The 20650-nt window shown below is 32.6% G+C and overlaps 1 protein-coding gene across 1 annotated transcript in view; it reads left to right on the forward strand.

Annotated features, from left to right (window-relative positions):
- DCC (DCC netrin 1 receptor) overlaps window positions 1–20650 on the forward strand; it is a 1105377-nt gene that overhangs the window by 925076 nt on the left and 159651 nt on the right. The window contains exon 15 of the mRNA XM_087439250.1: window positions 14001–14195. Within this exon, the coding sequence (XP_087295376.1) occupies window positions 14001–14195 (195 nt within the window). The remainder of the gene's footprint in view (window positions 1–14000; window positions 14196–20650) is intronic.

Consider the following 20650-nt stretch of genomic DNA (forward strand, 5'->3'; position numbering starts at 1 on the left):
GGTTGTAATATACAGCATAGGGAATATAGTCAATAATATTGTAATAACTTTGGTGACAGATGGTTACTAGGCTGAACATTTCATAATGTATATAAATGTTGAATCACTATGTTGTACACCTGAAACTAACATAATATTGTATGTCAACTATATTTCAATAAAATAAATTGAACATTAAAAATTACAATCATTGAAATGAAATGTCACTGGATGTGTTAAAAAATACATTAAACATAGCTGAAGACAAAATTAATATATGATGGTGAAAAAAAAATAGAAGAGAATTAGAAAAGCACAAAACATGGAATGAGAAAATTTAACATACATCAATCATAATTCCAAAAGAAAATAGAGAATGGATGAGAAATAATTTTTGAAAGGACAAGAAGTGAGAATTTTCCAGAGTTGATGAAATACGTGGATTATCAGACTCAGGAATAATGCTTTATCTTTGATACATTGTGCAATACCAAAGATAATGACAAAAAGAAGGGTTTAAAACACCCTCGAGAGCAGATTACTTATTCAGGAACTAAAATTATACTGATAAGAATTTCCAATAGCAACAAACTAGAAAACAATGAAATATCTTCAAAGTGCTAATAAAAAATTACTATTACCTCAGAATTGTGTATCCAACTAAAAAATTATTCAAGGAAAGGAGAGACATAAACACCTTTCACATAAAGAAAAACATAGTTTACCACCACCATCTTTCTTGATAAAAGATGTACTCTCTAAAAAAAGAGAGAAAGAAAATGACTAGGACTATTAGAGAAAATGATAAACAAAATAATGTAACATATGCGCACATATGCACAAATTATGATTATATAAAACAAAAATTATAATATTTTGGAGATTTCAAAAAAGTTGAAAATCGTGAGGTGACAAAGAAGGAGGAGTCTTGGAGGTTAAACAGTTTAGAGATTTTTTTATGCTGTTCTTGTGAAAAGTAAACATATAATTAACTTTAGGCTTCAAGTTATATGTGATATAAAAACTGAAAATATATGACAAACAGAAGGATATACAGGGTATAATTTCTTATTCAGTGGAGGAGAAAAAAAAATAATGGAGGAAAAAACTCTTTAGCCTACCCAAATGAAATAATGAAACAAGAAAAATAATAATTTATTGTGGACAAATGGAAAATTAAAAGTATGTAATAAAATGATACAAATAAATCATAATATAGTCATAACAATAAATGTAAATGGATTAAACTCACCAGTTAAAGGAAAGATTGTTAAATGGGATTTTAAAAACATCAAGATCTATGATATTTACAATTGACACAGCTAAAATATTCAGATATGAAAAAATTGAAAGTAAAGAGATGAGAGAAAAATACTAGTAATTCTAATGAAAAACAAATGTAGGTTTTTTGTTAGTAATTCCCTTAAAGCCAAAGAGGTCGAGACAGAGATCGCTACATATGATAAAAGGATTGACTTTTAGAAATTTGTAAATCGTTAAAGAAATATGTAATAATTACAAATATACAGCTTTTATAATATACATGTGTACTATTTAAGCAAATCTTGACAGATCTTTATGGACAAATTTAGAAACTCACCACAGCATTTGAATATACTTTTATCATTATAGAAACAGTAAATGTATACTATTATAGGTAGCAAATATAGACAATAAACCAAAACAAGTTTCTCCACCCAAAGATTATCCAATTATCACTCTTAACACCCTAATACATATTCCTTAATTTCTGTTTTATACACATATATAAATACATACATTCATACATGCATATATAAAATATTTATATATTATAGTGAATAAATATATATAACCAAAATGAGAACATATATATACTGTTCTACAAACTTCTCTTTTTTTTTTTTTGAGGAAGATTGGCCCTGTGCTAACATCCGTTGCCAATCTTCCTCTTTTTCTTTTTTCTCGCCAAAGCCTCAGTACATAGCTGTGTATCATAGTTGTATTCTAACTTCTTTTTTCAATTATTTTCCTTTTTATTTTTGCAGATTATGATTTTGCCTAATATCCTGATCATATTCAAATTTCAATTCAAAGAAACTTTCTTTACAGATCATTTACGCAAATTAGAATCCAATCTAGGATCACAAACTATGTATAATTTTTATATCCCTTAAGTCTCTTAATCTACCACAATCCCTTTTTCCTACTCTGGTTTATTGAAAAGAGTGGACTTTTTGTCCTCTAGTTTCAACAGTGCTAATATTTGTTTTTGTCTAATTATTTCTTGTGGTATCATTTAACTTGTTCCTCTTTTTTCTGTATTTTTGTAGAATGGAAGCTATATATAAAGACCAATGTTAAATTCAGAGATTTTCAAATTTCCTCTCAGAATTTGAAAAAAAAAAAAGGAAGGAACATAGAAGATTTACCTGACGTAACTGAAATGTGCATTCAATTAGAGAATCTTATTTTTTTTCCTAAGCATCCAAAGAATATTTAGTACTTGGCTCTAAAGAAATGTATATTGAAGTCCTTGAATCATACTAAACACATTCATTGATCACAATGTAATTAAAATAATATGATACCCAATATGTTTGGAAATGTAAAAGCATACTTCCAAATAACTCATTGGTCCAAAAGAAATTATATTACATCTAGAATGTAACTTTTAGCACCTGATATCTAGGCAATCTGGTTTATTTGTATACCTATTAGATTAAAAATATTAGGCAAGGTTTTATAAAATGGATTTTTTTTATTTTTAGTAAATATAGAAATTTTTTGCTTTTGGCTATTATTTTGATAAAATTCCTGGTGAAAGCCAATAACATACTGTTAAAACACATCCAAGTAAACGATACTAATTTGAGGGTACGGAGTGGGGTTTACACCTGTGAGCTCATAAATGTGGTCCTTTGGCAATATAATAAAGTTAGAATGGGATTTTATGCACAGAGAAATGTAGGTGGAATGTCATGAAAAAGGATTTCTTTCACATGGGTTTTTGTTAGGAGCCATCCGTGACGTTCTGGGTTGCTAATTGACAAATAGACTTCTGGAATGAAATAAATCAGTGGTACAGCAGCCAATCCATCATAGAATTGAAGAATCTAATTCCTTATTTTCATTCAAGTAGAATTCATCTTATATATAAGGAATGTTGTAGGAAAAGTCAAGACTGGTTTTTGAAAGCAATTTAAATTCTGCTTTAGTTCTTGGGCAAGTGGTTGTTCAAAATCTCAGAGCTCCACTGTACAAAGGATGGTACAAATTATTTAGACTTGTATGTTAAAAGAAGTTCAAGTCTTTTCCTCGGTATTAGGAAACTTTTTAATGTGCTCATGAAATATTTAATCCTTTTTTGCCTTGCTTGACTTTTTCTAAGTATAACGTAATGGATAAAGTTTTGGGTTCCTAAGTCTTAATCTCTATGTTTGAATCCTACTTCATTCACTGTATAGTCTTGGGCAAGTAACTTAACTTCCTTAAGATCTGAGTTTTCTCATCTACAAATAGAGTATAACAACAGTATCCATACCAATGGATCTTTGTGAAAATTAACTATGATAATAGCAATAAAGTGTTCAGCAATGTGTCTGATATATACGTAACACTCAACAAATGATTACTGTTGTTGCTGTTGATAAATTAGATCTCAGACTTTAACAGTAATATGAAATGCTAATACTGTTGGTCTTTTGAAGCTGCTTCTTGTTCATGATGGTAAAACTTTGTTTTCTGCATTAAGGGAACAGATATATTTCCTTCTGATACAAAAGCAGGGCATACATTCAGTACATCTTAAAAAGCCCACCATCTAATTAATGTATAATTTAAAGGGGTGTTGTTATATAATTATATCAATAGATGAAAGAGGACATTATGTAAAATTAGATAGTTGTTACCAATTTTTTAAAAACTCATGTTAATATGGGAATATAAAGAAGCTTTCAAAATGCTATTGCTTTTGTAAGAAACTAAAAGCAAACATTATGCTAAATGGTAAAATCCTAAACATGTGTCTTTAAGATCCCAACAAGCCAAGGAAGCTTCCTACTATTACTCTTATTCAACAAAGCGTAGAAGTTTTGGTAAGAAAAAGAAAAAAAAGCCTAATCTTTTATTACATAAGGAAAGAAATGTTATTTTCACAAATGGTGGATTTCATATTTGGAAACTTCAAGAAACTACACTAAGAATCTATTAGAGTTAATAAGAAAATTAAATAAGGTAGTAGGTTTATATATATGTGTGTATATATATATATGCAAAAAAAATAGCTTTTTCTTACACTAGCTATAATTAGTTTAGACTAAGAAGAAAAGAAATGCCTTCATACAGTAACCTAAAGTATAATATCTAGGACTAAATTTAACAAGCTGTAAACAAATGTATATGAAGAAAATAGAATTTTATTAAAAGATATAAAATAAGACATAAATAGAAAGGTATATATGTTCCTTGACGTAAAACCTTACTACTGTACAAATTTTAGTTCTTCTCAAATTAATGATTAATTTAATACAATTCCAATCAGAATGAACTTCATATAGAAGAATAAATGTAAAAGGATTCTGAGAAATTTTGAAAAAGTAGATTAAACATTAACATTTACTATAAAACCTGATTTAAATTCAATATAGTATTGTTTGGCATAAAAGTAGACAAGTAGGTCAGTGTAACAGAACATAGAGGACAGAAATATTTCTTGTTATATTTGAGAAATAAATAAAAAATAAATTTTGCATTTCAACCAGCAGATTATTCAATAAATAGTATTGAGACTATTGCTTTCTGGTAGAACACAAAGTTTTTTTCTCTTACATCAGATTAATTGACAGCAGTTGATTCTAGTTATGGAATTGAAGGCAAAAGAGGGTGAAGTTATCACTTCTTATATAATTCAAAAACAAAGAGGTCATGGGTGGTTTTAAAGATTTTGTTATTTTTTCTTTTGGTATTCTTAAGTATAATAAAGACGAAGGGCCCAGACACACATCCTTTAATACAATCGGTGGTTGTGAGCTGATCTTTCAAGGTATCATTGCTATTAAAGCTGATCCTGTTCTTCCTCCTGTGTTCTTCACATTGGGACTGGTACCAGTATCCACCAATTATCCAAGCCAGCAGGCTCCCCATCATCCTCAACTCCTCCATTTTCACTCTCTGCCAATATTCATTCAAACACCGAGACCTGTAATTCCTGCTTTCCTAATAGATTTGGAATCCATCCTCTCCTCTCTACTCCCACCACCATACGTCATGTCAGGCTCTCATCATTTGTTGCTTGAAAATGGCCTCCTGCCTGGTCTCCTGACACCAATTTGCTCCCCCTCCTCTCTCAACTCCATAGAGCTGCGAGAGTGATTTTTCATAATCAGATCTGACGATGTTGTTTCCCTATTCAAATTCTTCCTGTTGTGATCCTGTCCTCAACCTCAAGTCTGGTATTCCATCAAGTCTTTGCATATCCACATATCCCTCCAGATACTCTTCATTACATCTCGTGCATTTGCACTTAGTGTGTCCTCTGGCAGGATGTCCTTTCACATGACTTCACACCTACTTGTCCTTTGAAACCTAGTTCCTTACTTCTAGGAAAACTTTCTCTTTTCTGGGTTTCATTCAGATGTCTTTCCTTTAACCTGTCTATCTTGGGGCACGTTGTCTTAGCATTTACCCCTCTCTTGCCAGTAGACTAGAAGCAAAGACCATACTTCATTTGACTTGAATTTCTCCAGCTTTACACAGTGCCTGTTACATAATAGATGTTCAATTAGTATTCAGTAGATGGATAAATATATAAGCATTCATAGCCAGGTATTAGCTATGTTAAACTCATACACTTTATACAGTTTGATTCTTCACTGATGACCATTGTTGTAGTCAAAAAACAATTACAGGTAAAGGAGAACTAGAAACATCCTTTGCTCTCTTTGGTATATTTTTCCTTAAATGTGGGAACGCATTGCCTTTTCATTATGTAAGATATTAAAATGAAAACCTCAGTTTTCTAGACAGCAGCTTGGCATAAGATTTTAGAGATATTGTGTTTTTTTAGAGCATACAAATAGGTCTGTAGTTTTGAGAAAGTAGGGTTTAAATCCAGTTAGAGTCGAATGAGCATGAAGAATTCATGGAAGTACATCATTTGGAGAGGACTACAACCCTACTCTCCATTCCCCATTCAGAATAGCATTCATCATTTGAATGGCAAAAATCTGGAGATTATTCAGTATGAGGTAGCTGAAAAAATGCATCATGGCAGAAGATACAAGATTCTAGTGAAGTTTTATGATATTTGAAGTTGATGTCCCTAAACTCTAAGTTGGGAGAACAAGTCTCCCAGATATGGATAGGTTGATTCCACAGCAGCTCTTAGAAAGCCACGTCAAGAGTATCACCTCTAACAGTGAAGGTTAGGTTTTCCCACTCAAGAAGTCAGGAATTTGTAAGTAAAATTGACCTTCATTGTGTTTTATTCCTGTGTTCTATTTGACACACCAACCTCCTCCCTAGACAGGTATCTCAACTTTCTGGTGGTACATGTCCAATCAAGGACTCAACAGATGCAGCCCATGCTTGTCCAACATTGGACCAAAAAAGGACTGGTTTCACCCTGTCAATAATCTAGAGTGGGGATTCTGCAGTTCCTCTAAGCAAGAGAGAACCAGGGAAGGAAAGAATCTTGATTGTTTTGTTAAGATTAAACTTGGAGCATGGCATTGAGTGTCTCTTCCCTGAGAAATATTTCTCTTTTTTTCCTTCTTTTTCCTACTGAGTCATCATCAGTGCGAACCATGATCAGCATGTAAAGGTGCAGAAGCTATAGGACCTAGAATCCGATCAATTATCTCTTCAGGAAGACATCGGATTATTTACTGGGCCTATGCAGACAACTTTATTGTGGTAGTCTACCTTTATCTGTCACTAGGAGTAAGATTGTTGTTATCAGGAATTGAAGGACCCAGATGAACACTACCCCCCAAACAGATCTGCCATTTTAATTGACATAGATTTCGGAGACACATTTTTCAGGATTAGAGTTAACTGTTGAGATATTACAGGGATGAATCTGTCAAAACTCCGTTTTTAGAGCACTATCTACCCACCTACTCTTCTTGAATTTCTACATCCTTTTTCTTTTTTCTGATTTTATTCTCCTTTTTTTCTTTTCATATTTTTTCAACTTTATTGAGATGTAATTGACATACAGTATTGTGTAAGTTTAAGGTGTACAATGTGTACAACATGATTACCACAATAAGGTTAGTTAACACATCCATCATCTCACATAATTACCTTTTTGTGTGTGTGGCTGAGAATATTTAAGATCTCCTCTCTGAGCAGCTTTCAAGTATATAATACAGTATTGTTAAGTATAGTCACCATGCTGTACATTAATCTCCAGAACTTATTCATCTTATAACTGAAAATTTGTACTCTTTGACCAGCATCTCCCATTTCCCCCACCACTCAGTTCCTGGCAACCACCACTCTACCCTCTGTTTTTATCCTTCATCCATTTTCAATTTCACGAACAGTGATAGAGTAAAATTAATACTAGACAAACAAGAAGTAGCTAAAAATAAAGTAAAATAGTAGAATAGTAAGATTATTTGACCTAAACCAATTAAGACTGAGGGAAAACATAAGTTTAAAGTAAACAAAAAGATAAAATACAGTTAAAATTGTAAATTTTAACGTTGAAAAGAAAAAAAATGAGATTAATATATAATTCGTAGAATAGCTAAGAGCACAAACTGTATGTGAAATGTTAAATAATAAAACATCTATTTATTAAAGTGCTAAGTATGATGCTTGTGCATAATAGGTCACCATAAATTTTATCCATTATTATTATTAGGAACAAGAACAAAAACCTAGATGTTTTTTAAAAAATGTAATGCTGAAAATAAATAAGTGAGATTGGTTGGAGGAGCATATATTTGTAGAGGAATGAAATTTTAAAATTCATTATTTGAATTAATCCTGAGAGATTGGAGGAGGGAATGATTGTAAAAGTGGGGAGCAGCCTGAGGACATTTTGAGGGTGATGGAACTATTCTGTACATGACAGGGGTGATGGATACATGACTCTATGGGTTTGTTAAAACCCATAGAACCATATACCACTGAGTGAGTTTCCTTTATGTAAATTTTAAAAATATATTAAAAAGTTAAAACTGAGAAGATAATAGGAGTAGAATTGTAAAAGCAAATGCAAGGTAGAATTCAAAGGTGAATAGAAGTGACTGTCCACTACAATAAATAAATAAATAGCATTCAAAGTTTATAAAGGTGAGTGGCTTAAGGAAGATGATGTCCATTGGTGAGAACTGTTTCAGACAATAGAAATGAGCACATCAGTATGTATCAGACCTGTCTGGAAAGACAGAGTATGGGTATATCAATGGCCTTCTGTAATTCTCTGTAAAGAAATACAGGCTATTAAGGACTGGAACAAAACTCTAACAAAAAGACCCATAAAATGCAGCACACTAAATAGAGAACAGATATGTATTTGTCAAAAGTACCAACTGCCTGACACCACTTGGCAGTGCCATCCACAGCAGACTGTACACAGCAACAATCATTTTCATTAGCAAGAATCGGCCAAGACAAATCTTGCTGGCCACTAGGAGAAAATAACATTAATAAACTATACTTTCATCTTGTTTTATTTCTGTTACTCCATTTTTTTCCTGAAAATTCTTACCTTACGGAGAGAGTTATGAAAAACTGTGGTAATTTTGTGTTTAATAACAGTTATACATAATGAAAATTGTATTGAACCTTATAGGAAATATGGACTTTGTTCCCATAGTTTTGAGCATGTTGTGCCAGGAACCGTTCTGGGTACTGGAGTTATAGAGAATTTATGGAAGGAGATGAGACAAAAAATAATGAAATAATCACATTAAATAGGTAGCACAATAAGTGGTAATAAATCCTATGGGAAAAAATAAGAGAAGAGATCATTAAGAGATTAGGAGATTAGAGATTAAGGAAAGATTGCAATTTTTAAATATGGGTAACCAGAGAAGGCTGCGACTGGAAATTAAGTAACAAAAACCTGAAGTATCAGATAAGGCATATCTGAGAGAGAGCTTCCCAAGCAGAAGATACAACAAATGCAAATTCCCTGAGGCCAGAGCATGCTGGGCACGTTTGAGGAACAGCCAAGTGCCCAGAGTGGAGTAGATGGCCGGGATTAGGTGAGAAAAGGGGAAAGTTGTTGGAGATGATGACAGAGAGCTAAGGGGGAAAGGAATAGATCATACATGACCTTTTATGCCATTGTAAAGAACCTGGTCTTACAATGCGGTATGGGAAGACTTTGGGTTTGAGCAGAGCAATAACATAATCTTATTTGTATTTTGTCTACACATATACACTATATCTATATGCATAAACATTTATTTTCAATACCCTCTATATGCTGATGGCTTCCACTTCTATATATCCAGCCATGGACTTACGTACCTACCTACTTCCCTGCTATCTCTACAGGTATAACAAATAGGCATCTCAAATTTAATATCACCCAAGAACTTGCTTGTTTGTCCTCATCTCAGTACCGCTTCTTTTATCAGTTGTCCAAGCCAAAGATCTATGAGTTATCATTGAGTCTCCTCTTTCCCATACTGCTCACATCCAATCTATAGCTCTGTTGACTATACCTCCCAAATGTCACAAATATGTCTACTTTCTCTCCATGATGGCCACTTAGACAAGTGCAAAAACACTGTTAGGATCTTCTAAATTTTTAAAATATTTTTAAAAATACACATAACGTAAAATTTACCATCTTAACCATTTTTAAGTGTACACAGTTCAATGGCATTAAGTACATTCACACTGTTGTGCAACCATCACTACCACCCTTCTCCAGAACTCTTTTCATCCTGCAAAACTGAAACTCTGTACCCATTAAACAAGAACTCCCTAATCCCCCCTCCCCCTCAGCCCTGGCAGTCACTGTCCTGCTTTTTGTCTCTATGAATTTGACTACTCTGGGTACCTCGTGTGAGTAAAATCATACAATTGTTGTTCTTTTATGACTGGCTTATTTCACTTAGCATAATATCCTCAAGGCTCACCCATGTTGTAGCATGTGTCAGAATTTCCTCCCCTTTTAAAGCTGAAAAATATTCCATTGTATGTATATACTACATTTTGTTTATCCACTCATCTGTTGATGGACAGACACTGGTTGCTTCTATCTTTTTGCTATTGTGAATAATGCTGCTATGAACACAGGTGTATAAACATCTATTTGAGTCCCTGCTTTCAATTCTTTTGGAAATATATCCAGAAGTGGAATCGCTGGATCATATGGTAATTCAATTTTTAATTTTTTGATGAACTGCCATAATATTTTCCATAGCAGCTGCACCATTTTGCATTCCCAAGGGATCCCCTTTGTATCTTCTTCATTTTCCTTCTTACCCTCTAGGCTCCAGGCACAGTGACCCTCTTTGTTTTTTCTTCAAATATCAACCTCGTTCTTTCTATAGGACCTTTCTAGTAGTTGTTCCTTCTGCCTGTAAAGCTCTCCACCCTGGTGTTTGCTTGACTGGCTCTTTCTGATCACTCACCTTAGACTCTACCAGGAATACTTTTCTTGATGAGTCAGTTGCTATCCCATTAGTGTGGCACTTACCAAGATCTCACGAGTTCCTTGTTTGTTTATTCTTATTTTTTTGGTCTTACCTCCCCCAAACTATGTCCCCAGTACCTTGTACTATGACTGACACATACAAGATGCACTGAAATTGTTGAAATGTCACAGGGATTAATCTGATAAATTTCCTAGTGGGCTATATGTGAACGTTACTCATTAATGGAAATCTGTAATCATCACTCAAAAAATAATAAATGGACTTTAGAAACAAATTAAACCAAGACAGAATCCACAATTGCATAATATAAACAAGACTGGCAGTTGACCTAGTTATCTTGATAATTCAGACTCCACTAGAAATTTAGGGCCTCATTAACTTGGATATTTCACGTAAAATGTGTTTTTTGGTTTCAAATTATTTCAATAATTACCTTAACACCTCTCTTTGCTTTATATAAGCAATCATTATCCTAGAGGTACTTATAAAATCTTTCATGTACTTCTAAGTAGCAAATTTGTTTCAGCCTCCAAACGAAGAGTACTCATGCCACATAGCTTCTATAGCAAATTTTCTAAGTTGACGTGTTATAGTTCATTCCAGTAGTAACCTCTTTTATAATCCATAAGGTCATCTGTGTTAGAAAAAACTCACTCAGATAACATAAAAGGAAAATTGTCATTTCTATCTTTATCTTTAGAAGTGGGTGGGTGGGCACAAACAGGCTATTCCAGATTGTCAACAGTCTTGTAACATGGTTATCTTTATGATAAGGCCATATGTTATAACTGACTTAGGTCTAATACTGCCTTGATAGGCACCCTTCCTTCTGGCCCTGTGGTCTTAAATGAGTGGTAAAAACCCATTAAATATTTAGATGGGGAGGCCGAATATATTCTTATGTATTAAACCCTTATTTTTTATAATGTTAAAATTATTTTGAGGTTTGGATCTAGGATTGAAACTACTTTTATATAGTGAAAAATAAAGATGAGTCTTGTATACTAACAACTCTTCTTCAAGAGCCAGTTTGTTCCCTCATTACCATGGTACCCTTAAAGCTCCCATAGATGTAGTTCTATTTTAAGGTATTATCTATTTAAGTTAGTGGGTACTAACAACTAACTTGCAGGGGCGCTACTCTACGGTTTGCAGAAAGATGGAGAAAGTTATTGTTCTGAAAACATTTTAAATAGTTTTTTCCCTTTATTCTAAAAGATGTTGAATATTGTTATTAAAATCATTAGGCTTTCATATTGTTTTTAAAGAGTCACAAATGCAGAAAATCTGAATAGTATTTAGTTTATTTTATAAATATAAGATTAGGCAGTTACCTTGTTGTTTCAATAATTATAGCAAAAGCTTCAAATGTGTTCAACAGCGTTCATTGTAGAGCCCATTACATTTCAAGGACACTGAAGAGCCTCTGTGGCAATAGACTTGAAGAGTATTAATCCATCCTTTTCATCTCTTTTATTACTTTTACTTAGGGTTTATAGCGGGAAATCCTTCACAAACATTATGTTTCTGCTGTTAAGGTTTATATCCATATTTTGAGATAATTTTTTATGACAACTTTGCATATTATAACACAGGCTTCTTCAGGGCAGACAAGTAATAGCTTGTCTCTTTTTGTTCACAAATGGGCATCTTCAGAAAAAAAGCATCTTTAGAAAATGCTGTTGATATAGAGCATCTTTAGAATGTAGCATCTTTTGAAAAGGTGTTAGTATGGTACCTACTTTAAAAACTTGAATAAAAGACAAGCTTCCATTTATCACTTAAGCTAAAAGTGTACATGTTGGAGATGGATAAAGTTGGTGGTGGAGATTGCATCACCTTTTGCTATTACATCAAGGAGAAAAATATATTGTAATATTACCTTTAATCATCAAATTCTCTTGCCTAATTTGACATTATGCTACCTTTAGAGATTTTCAGTTAGGAAAGAAATAATGAACACAAGTAGCTTAAACAAGGTTCAAATCACTAATATTTTTGAGTACTTATTAATTGCCAGAAACTGTGCTAAGCACTTAATAAACTTTTAAAGTTTAGATGGGAATATTCTTTCTTAAATTTCTTCCCAGCATACTTACCTGATTTTCAAAAAGAATAGGCTACGTGTACCTGTATTAAATCTATCTAAATATTTATCATAGTATATTGTAAATGACTTTTTACTTGTCTGTCTTTCCCATTAAGCTATAAGTTCCAACAGTGCTGATTTCAGGTCTGCCATTTTCCTTCTCTACTGTATCCTGATCATCATGGGTACCTAGTCCCATACCCCAAACATACCAAGTACCCTATAGACATTTATTAATTAAATGATGATAAATTTCCCCAAAATGCATTATATCTTTAGGGGTGAGATCATAAGGAAGAATAAAGATATAAAAATCAGATTGCCATTTTATTGATTTTCAACACACAATCTACTTAAAAGAACATTTATGCCAGTAAAGCATGTGCATTCTCTCCCTAAAAGCTAACATCAGTTGGTGCTACTCATAATGAGAGTAGTTTTATGCATTATCTCATTAAATCTTCTCAACGCCGTATAATACCATTACTATTCTTATCTTCACTCTGCATGTGAGGAAACTGAGGCTTAGAGAGGGTAAATAAGGTCTTAAGATCTCTCAGGTAGTGAGTATATAGTACAAATTTGAACTCGTCTCTTTCTTACTTCTAGAGCTCAAGCTGTGAGTCAATCAATATCTGGAATGCCAGTTTAATTAGAAGGTAAACTCAGAGAAGATAAATAATTTCATGAGGACACACAACTAGTAATGACAGAACCTGGTATTAAACCAAATTTGCACTGTGTGGCTTTAATCCAGGCCACTGTCGCCTCCTTTCTTTAATAATAAATGCACTTTTCACAGATGCAATAAACCACAGGTCAAGTACCATTCTAATCCTGCTGAGCAAATCATGGCCCTAAACTGTTTCTCCTGCAAGTTGCTTAAAAAAAGACTTCTCCACTTATTTTTGTTTTTAATTAAACCAGAGTAAATAATCCTTAGGCAAGATAGTTTTTGACGTTTAATTTCCCTTTCTATTATTTTTACATCTGCCTCGATTTCACCCCTTATTAATGATACCTAAGAAGAAATATCTAGAAAAAAAATATGCCCAAAGGAAATAGTATTAAAAGAAAGATGCATGATGCTACAGTGCCTGTGGAAGGAATTCAATACCCTCTTGTGTGTAAGAAATTCCGTGCGAGTCAAATCTAACGTGGAAAACATACCACATGCTGATGCAAAAAGGAAGTTGAACAATAAGTAGTGCACCATTTGAAGATCTATGGCATATGGTATTAGTCTTGTTGAAATGTAAAGTTTTACCACGCTGTATGTTCTATTGTCAGACATGCTGATGATGCCTCTTTTTGAATTCTAGAGTCTCAAGTCCCGGACCAGCCAAGCTCTCTCCATGTGAGGCCTCAGACCAACTGCATTATCATGAGTTGGACTCCTCCCTTGAACCCAAACATTGTGGTGCGAGGATACATTATTGGTTATGGCGTTGGGAGCCCTTACGCTGAGACAGTGCGTGTGGATAGTAAACAGCGATATTACTCCATTGAGAGGTTAGGTGAGTAGCTGTGGTTTTTATTCTATTAAAGAAAACAAATTATTTGTTTTGAATTATTTTCTTTCTTGGAAAATTGTTCATTGGAATTTGATTTTAATTAGTAGCATATATTAATTCTTAAAACAACTCTCTTTTTCTATCTTCTATCAATCTACACATACACACACACACGCACACGTATTTTTGCTCTGTGGATTTTGAATTGGGGTATTTTATCTAGAGAGATTAACAGTGGCGGGTGCCCTGGTGTATACCCCTTCTTTATATGTCATAAGGATACAAAAAGTTCATTGGATAATTTTTCTTTTTCTAGTGGTGAATGGAATCTTCTAATCTTAATAATTCTTATAAAAAGACAGTCAACACATTTTTCATCTTTTTTCTCACTAGGAAGATATTCTATCAACTTTTCTTTAACCTTGAATTACCTTCTTTTCTCTTACCGTTTATAGATAAAACTTTGCGGCTGCGTCATTATGACTGTAAAACAAAGAGATGAAAAAAGGAATTTTCAATCAAGCCAGTAACTTAGAATTTTCAAACTCCTCTCTGCATATATTCCTGATCCCTTCCCAATCCAAATTCTCTTATTGTACTCAACTTCATTTTACTGAATACAGTACTTGAATTGTGACATTTCTGAATTCATTGAAAATTTGTTTATTCAGAGAGGGCTAAGGTGTGTAACAGTGTTCATATTCATTTTCTGTCTGATTTTTTATAGTGCGATAAGAGATTATATCATTAACAGAGGGAAATAAAAGAAATATATGTCATATATAGGACACTGAGAAGTTAATTCTCCTAGAGCAAAAAGCAAGTTGATTCTACCTGTTGATTTAACACCATATTATTTGCAGTGAAGTACACTGACCTCCTTGCTGGAAATGCAACCTGATTGGGGAGGGGGTGCTACTTATTTGCAATGTCTCTCACAAACAGAATATTTGAGATGAGAAGCCTGATTTGAATTTGAATAGCTTTTCCTGCATTAGCAAGAAAAGATTTTCTCAGTGCAGGAGGAAAATTGCGCTGACCCATTCTCTCTATAATTGCTTCAAACACCAATAAGAGAAGCACCTACTGAAAATCTCCACAATTTTAGTTAGCTTGGCATTTAGAAATAATATTCTCTCAGTCAGTCCATTTAGTTTGAATGTTAAGGCAATCACAAAACTTACATTTTATGGCCATCAAAACTATGTCAGGGGACCCTCATTTATCTGTTATTCAGTATACATCATCTCTGAGAGTTCATCTTGATGCCATGCGCCAGAGTGGGAGACTCCCATGGCAGTGCACTGATTCTCCGGCAATGAGAATGTGTTACAAACAGAATGAAGTCATGAAAGAAAACTGCATTGTTTCACCATATCCTTTTGATAATGATGCTCTTTATTACAAAGGAACTCTCTAGATGTCTCCAAGTCTAACAAAATTGAGGCACTTGGCAGATTAACACTGGCAAATCTCTCCAAATGCTTAACCAGTAAACAAGAAATTTCTCTTTGTAAGGTATGTTTTAGAGAGCTAGGAAAACTGTTAAGGTAAAGTGGGAGACGAACCTGTCTCAATGATATATAATCGAGAGTTGACATGTTAAAACTTATCTGGAAAGAGAAATTACACATATACACTCACATACACACACACATACGTATATATACATATGTATTTAATTTCTACCAGCTCATACTCTTTTATAACATAGTCCCATGTCTTAACATAAAATATGAAATAAAATAGTGTTTTGTCATTGTTCGAGTATCTTCATGGTTATGCAAATAAACTGGTATTTTTTCAACATGTGTTTCACTGTTTAGCCAGAGTGTATATTAGACAACTTTGTATTTCTAAAGCTTTAAAATTATATTTTAAATACACTTTCAAAAAGGTACTATGAAAACTGATATGACTACTTTAACATTTGATAGAATAAATAAAACAAATGCTGGTTTCTTTGCAAAGTTTGAATGTGGAGTTGAATGAATTATTTATCTTTTTAAAAATTAGAACTTAAGATATATTTAACGTACACTTTGGCTACATAGTGGAATTATATGGTTTAAGGACTGTATGACGGTTATGCAATTAAAAACGAGTTAAGGAAAGTTATAATCCACTAAAGCATAGGGTCAGCCATAAATTCAAGTATCATGGTTGTGTTTTAGGCTATAAAAAGGCTATTTGGTTTATAGTTGACCAATAAACCCTCTCTTCTCTTTGATGAGAGACCGGAACTTCCAAATAGCATTGTGTTTATCAGGCTTAGTAACTCGCTGTTTAGACACCAGGCACTGTGACCTGCTTCAGGACGAGAAATGCAAGACCATTTTGAACAGTATCTAATATTGCCTGCTTTAAAACAAAACAAAACAAAGCTTACCTAGTGTTGGCATAGAGCTTCATTAACCGATGTTTGTACTATTAGATATTTATAATTAATCTTCTGACATCTTACTCCTTTTAGTTTAAAAGCCCTACATGCCAGGTTTGATGTATACACATGGTATAGATCCACAAGATCTGAATTCTAGCAATGTTTAGCAAAATTAATTTGAAACCAAGTTCCTCTTTTAAAACCTCTCTATCTATCTACCAATCTATTGAACAATCTGTCAATCAATTAATTTTTCTGCCTTTGCATCTTTATGGAGATATTTTCATATATAATAAATTGTACATATTTAAAGTATACAATTCATTGAGTTTTTAAGAGTTTTATTGAAGTATAATTGACATGCAATAAACTGTGTATTTTTCAAATTTCTTCTTTAATTTCTTTCAGCAATATTTTATAGTATTTAATGTAGAGGTCTTAAATGTTTTTGTCAGTTTTAGTCCCGAAATATATATACATGTTTTTTGAATTATTTTAAATGGAATTGCTCTTTAGATTTTTTTCTAGTTGTTGACTGGTAGTATAGAAGTATACAACTGTTTTTTGAACGTTAACTTTGCATGCTGAGACCTGTTAAATTCACCTATTTGTTCTACTAGTAGTTTTGTAGATGCTCCAAGATTTTCCGTTTAACAAGCATATCATATGCAAATAGGAACAGTTTTATGCTTAATTTCTGATCTCCTGCCTTTTATTTCTTTCTCTTGCCTCCCCTCAATGGTTAAGATCTCCAATAAAATGTGGCACAGATGTGGTAGAAGCAGGCATCTTTGCCCTGTTCCTGATCCTAGGGAAGACACGAAATAGGATTTTTTAGCTCTAAGTTCTTCATAGATGTCTGTTACAAGATTGAGGAAATCTTCTACCCTTCTTAGCTTTCTGGGAATTTTCATCATGAATAATGATTAAATTTTTGTGAAATAATTTTCTCTCTCTTGAAATGATCATATGGGTTTCCTCCTTTTTTTTTTTAATATGGTGAATTATATTGATTGATTTTTGAAGGGTAACTGATCTTGAATTTCCCATACAAATGCTATGTGGTCATGATGCATTATCCTTTTCTTATATTGTTGGATTTGATGTGTTAATATTTATTAAGGATTTTTTCGCGCCTATATCCATGAGGTATATTTGTCTACAATTTTCTTTTCATGTAGTGTCTTTACCCAGTTTTTTTCTTTATTAAAATTGTACTGGCCTCGTAAAATTAATTGCACAGATAGCTCTTCTTCTGTTACTGAAAAAGTTTGTATAAAATTGATATTATTGATTCCTGGAATATTTGATAGAATTCACAAACAAAACCATCTGGATCTGAGATTTCCTTTTGAGGAAGGCTTTTGATAATGAATTTAATTTCTTTAACACATATAGGTCTTTTTATATTTTGTATTTTTTTCTTGTATTGATTTGGCAAGTTAAATTTTTCATAAAATTTATCTGCTTTGTTTTGTCTCATTTGTTGGCATAGAATTGTTCATTCACAATATTCTCTTGTCATCTGTGGTGATAAGTGCTTTTTCGTTTCTGATACTGATGATTTATGTTCTCTGTTTTGTGATCAGTGTAGGTAGGGGTTTACCAATTTTGTTGATTTTGTCAAAGAAAGAGCCTTAAACATTATTAATTGTCTCTATTATCTGTCTTTATTTTATTTCTTTCATACCTGCTCTTATCTTGACTATTTCTTTTCTTGTGCTTATTTTAGTCGTACTTTTCTATTTCTAATTTCTTAAGGTGGACCCTCATAATGTAGGTATATAAAGCTATTGGTGTTCCTCTAACCACCAGTTCCCTTGAATCCCACAAATTTTGAGATGTTATATGTTCATTATCATTTAGTTCAATATAGTTTCTAATTTTCCTTGATTTCTTTTTGCCCCATGAGTTTTGTTCCTTAATTTCTAAATTTTGAGTTTTCCTAGATATTATTATTGATTTTTTATTTTATTTTATCATGATTAAAAAATATGTTCTGTTTGATTTCAGTATTTTTAAACTTACTGAGATTTATTTTATGGACCAGCATACTGTTAATTTTGTTGAATGTACTATGTGAACTTGAAAATAATGTATATTCTGCAATTATTAGATATAGAGTTCTGTAAATGTCAATTAGATCAAGGTCTTTGATAGAATTTTTCAGATCATCTATGTCTTTATGAAATTTTTGATCAATAGTCTGTGAATTGCTAATACTGAGTATCAAAATCACCTTTTATAAACATGAAATCATCTGTCTCTCTGTAATTGTGTCAATTTTTTGGCCTCATTTATTTTGAGAGTCTGTTATTAAGCCAATACATATTTATAATTATGTCTTCCTGGTAAATCACTTCATTTAGCACTTTCAATGTCTCTATCTATGGTAATACTTTCAGTCTTCAAGATGATTTTCTCTGTTATTAATATAGCCACTCTAGCCTTCTTACACTTACAGTTTGCATGTTATATCTTTTTCCATCCATTACTTGCAACCTATGTCTTTACAGTTAAAGTTTTTCTGTCTCTTGTATAGTAGTATATAGTTGGGTCTTGCTATTTTACACTCTGAAAACTTTTTCCTTTTAATTGGAGTTTTTTGACCGTTAAAATTTTAATGTAAATATACAAATGGTTGAATTGAGGTCTATCACTCTATTTTTGTTTTCTGTTGGTCCCATCTCTGTTTTGTTTGCCTGTTTTCTCTTTCCTGACTTCTCCAAGTTCTTATTAAATCCTCCGTCTATCTACTTTTGTATAACCCTCAGATAAGTAGTTTGGGTGTTTGGGTTTTTTCTTTTCTTTTTTTTTTTTTGTATTTTGTTTAGAGTTTATAATTGTTATCAGTAGGATGGGTGAACTAAAGGGAGTTCACACCATCATAGCAGAACTGGAAACCTGCAGTTCCTTGTTAAATATTTTTGGACAGCCACTACGGTGAACATTCTTGATAAAAATAAGATTGGTTCCTAGGCAGTGTATTTACCATCTGAATTACATTTGGCACTACGGCACTTATTTGTTTTAACAAAATAAATTGGAGGAACTACAAATGACTGTGGAATATAGAGTTTAATTGAAAAAACAACATTTGGAGCAGATTTCTGACTAAAGTTTGAAATTCTTACTAAAGTTTAGTGATTTAAAAAACTAAATTTGGGTTATAATTTGACTAAACATATATTTAAATGTGATGTTCAAGTCCTTATACAATGGAAATGATAAAAAAAAAAATCCTAGATCTTATGTACTCATGAGGGTCAGAGAACAAAAGTGATTGTATATAAACGTCCAGATAAAGCCATTGCTTTTCCAAATGAGATTAAACAAATGTGGCAAATATTTCTACAAGGATTTATGTTTGTGTAAGTCTAATCAGCCCATTTAATTTTATCACGTATCTTAAGGAGAATTAGGTAAAATCTTTCACCACCACTGATGTGGATTAGCAGAGATGTACAGGGAACCAATGTTCTTAGAATATGGCATTATCCTAGGAAATGTAGAATGTCCAATTAAAACTTTGAGGATATTATGCAAAGTGAAATAAGTCAGAGGGAGAAGGTCAAATACCGTATGATCTCCTTCATTAAGTAGTAGATAATAACAACAACAAACAAACACATAGAGACAGAGATTGGATTGGTGGTTACCAGAGGGGAAGGGAGGAGGGAGGAGGGCGAAAGGGATAATTCAATTCGGCATATGTGTGTGGTGATGGGTTGTAATTAGTATTTGGGTGGTGAACATGATGTAATCTATGCAGAAATAGAAGTATAATTATGTACACCTGAAATTTATACAATGTTATAAACCAATGTTACTGCAATAAACAAAAAAGTAAAAAAAAAAATCTTTTAAGGTTTTAATGATCATCTGTCACTTCTTTTGAAGTGTTTTAACCCCAGTACGAAAAGATATTTTTAGTTCTTTTCGTGAATACTCAATTATTATTTACTTCTATTCTTATCATCCTTTCACTGATGTTTAGTAGACAATATGGTTTAACAGACTCATATTTAAAAAAAAATAGTCTAAGCATACTAAAAAGTAAATAAAGATGGGATTG

The sequence above is a fragment of the Ceratotherium simum genome, chromosome 14, assembly GCF_057802395.1.
Source record: "Ceratotherium simum simum isolate JZ-2026a chromosome 14, ASM5780239v1, whole genome shotgun sequence".
Lineage (NCBI taxonomy): Eukaryota > Metazoa > Chordata > Mammalia > Perissodactyla > Rhinocerotidae > Ceratotherium > Ceratotherium simum.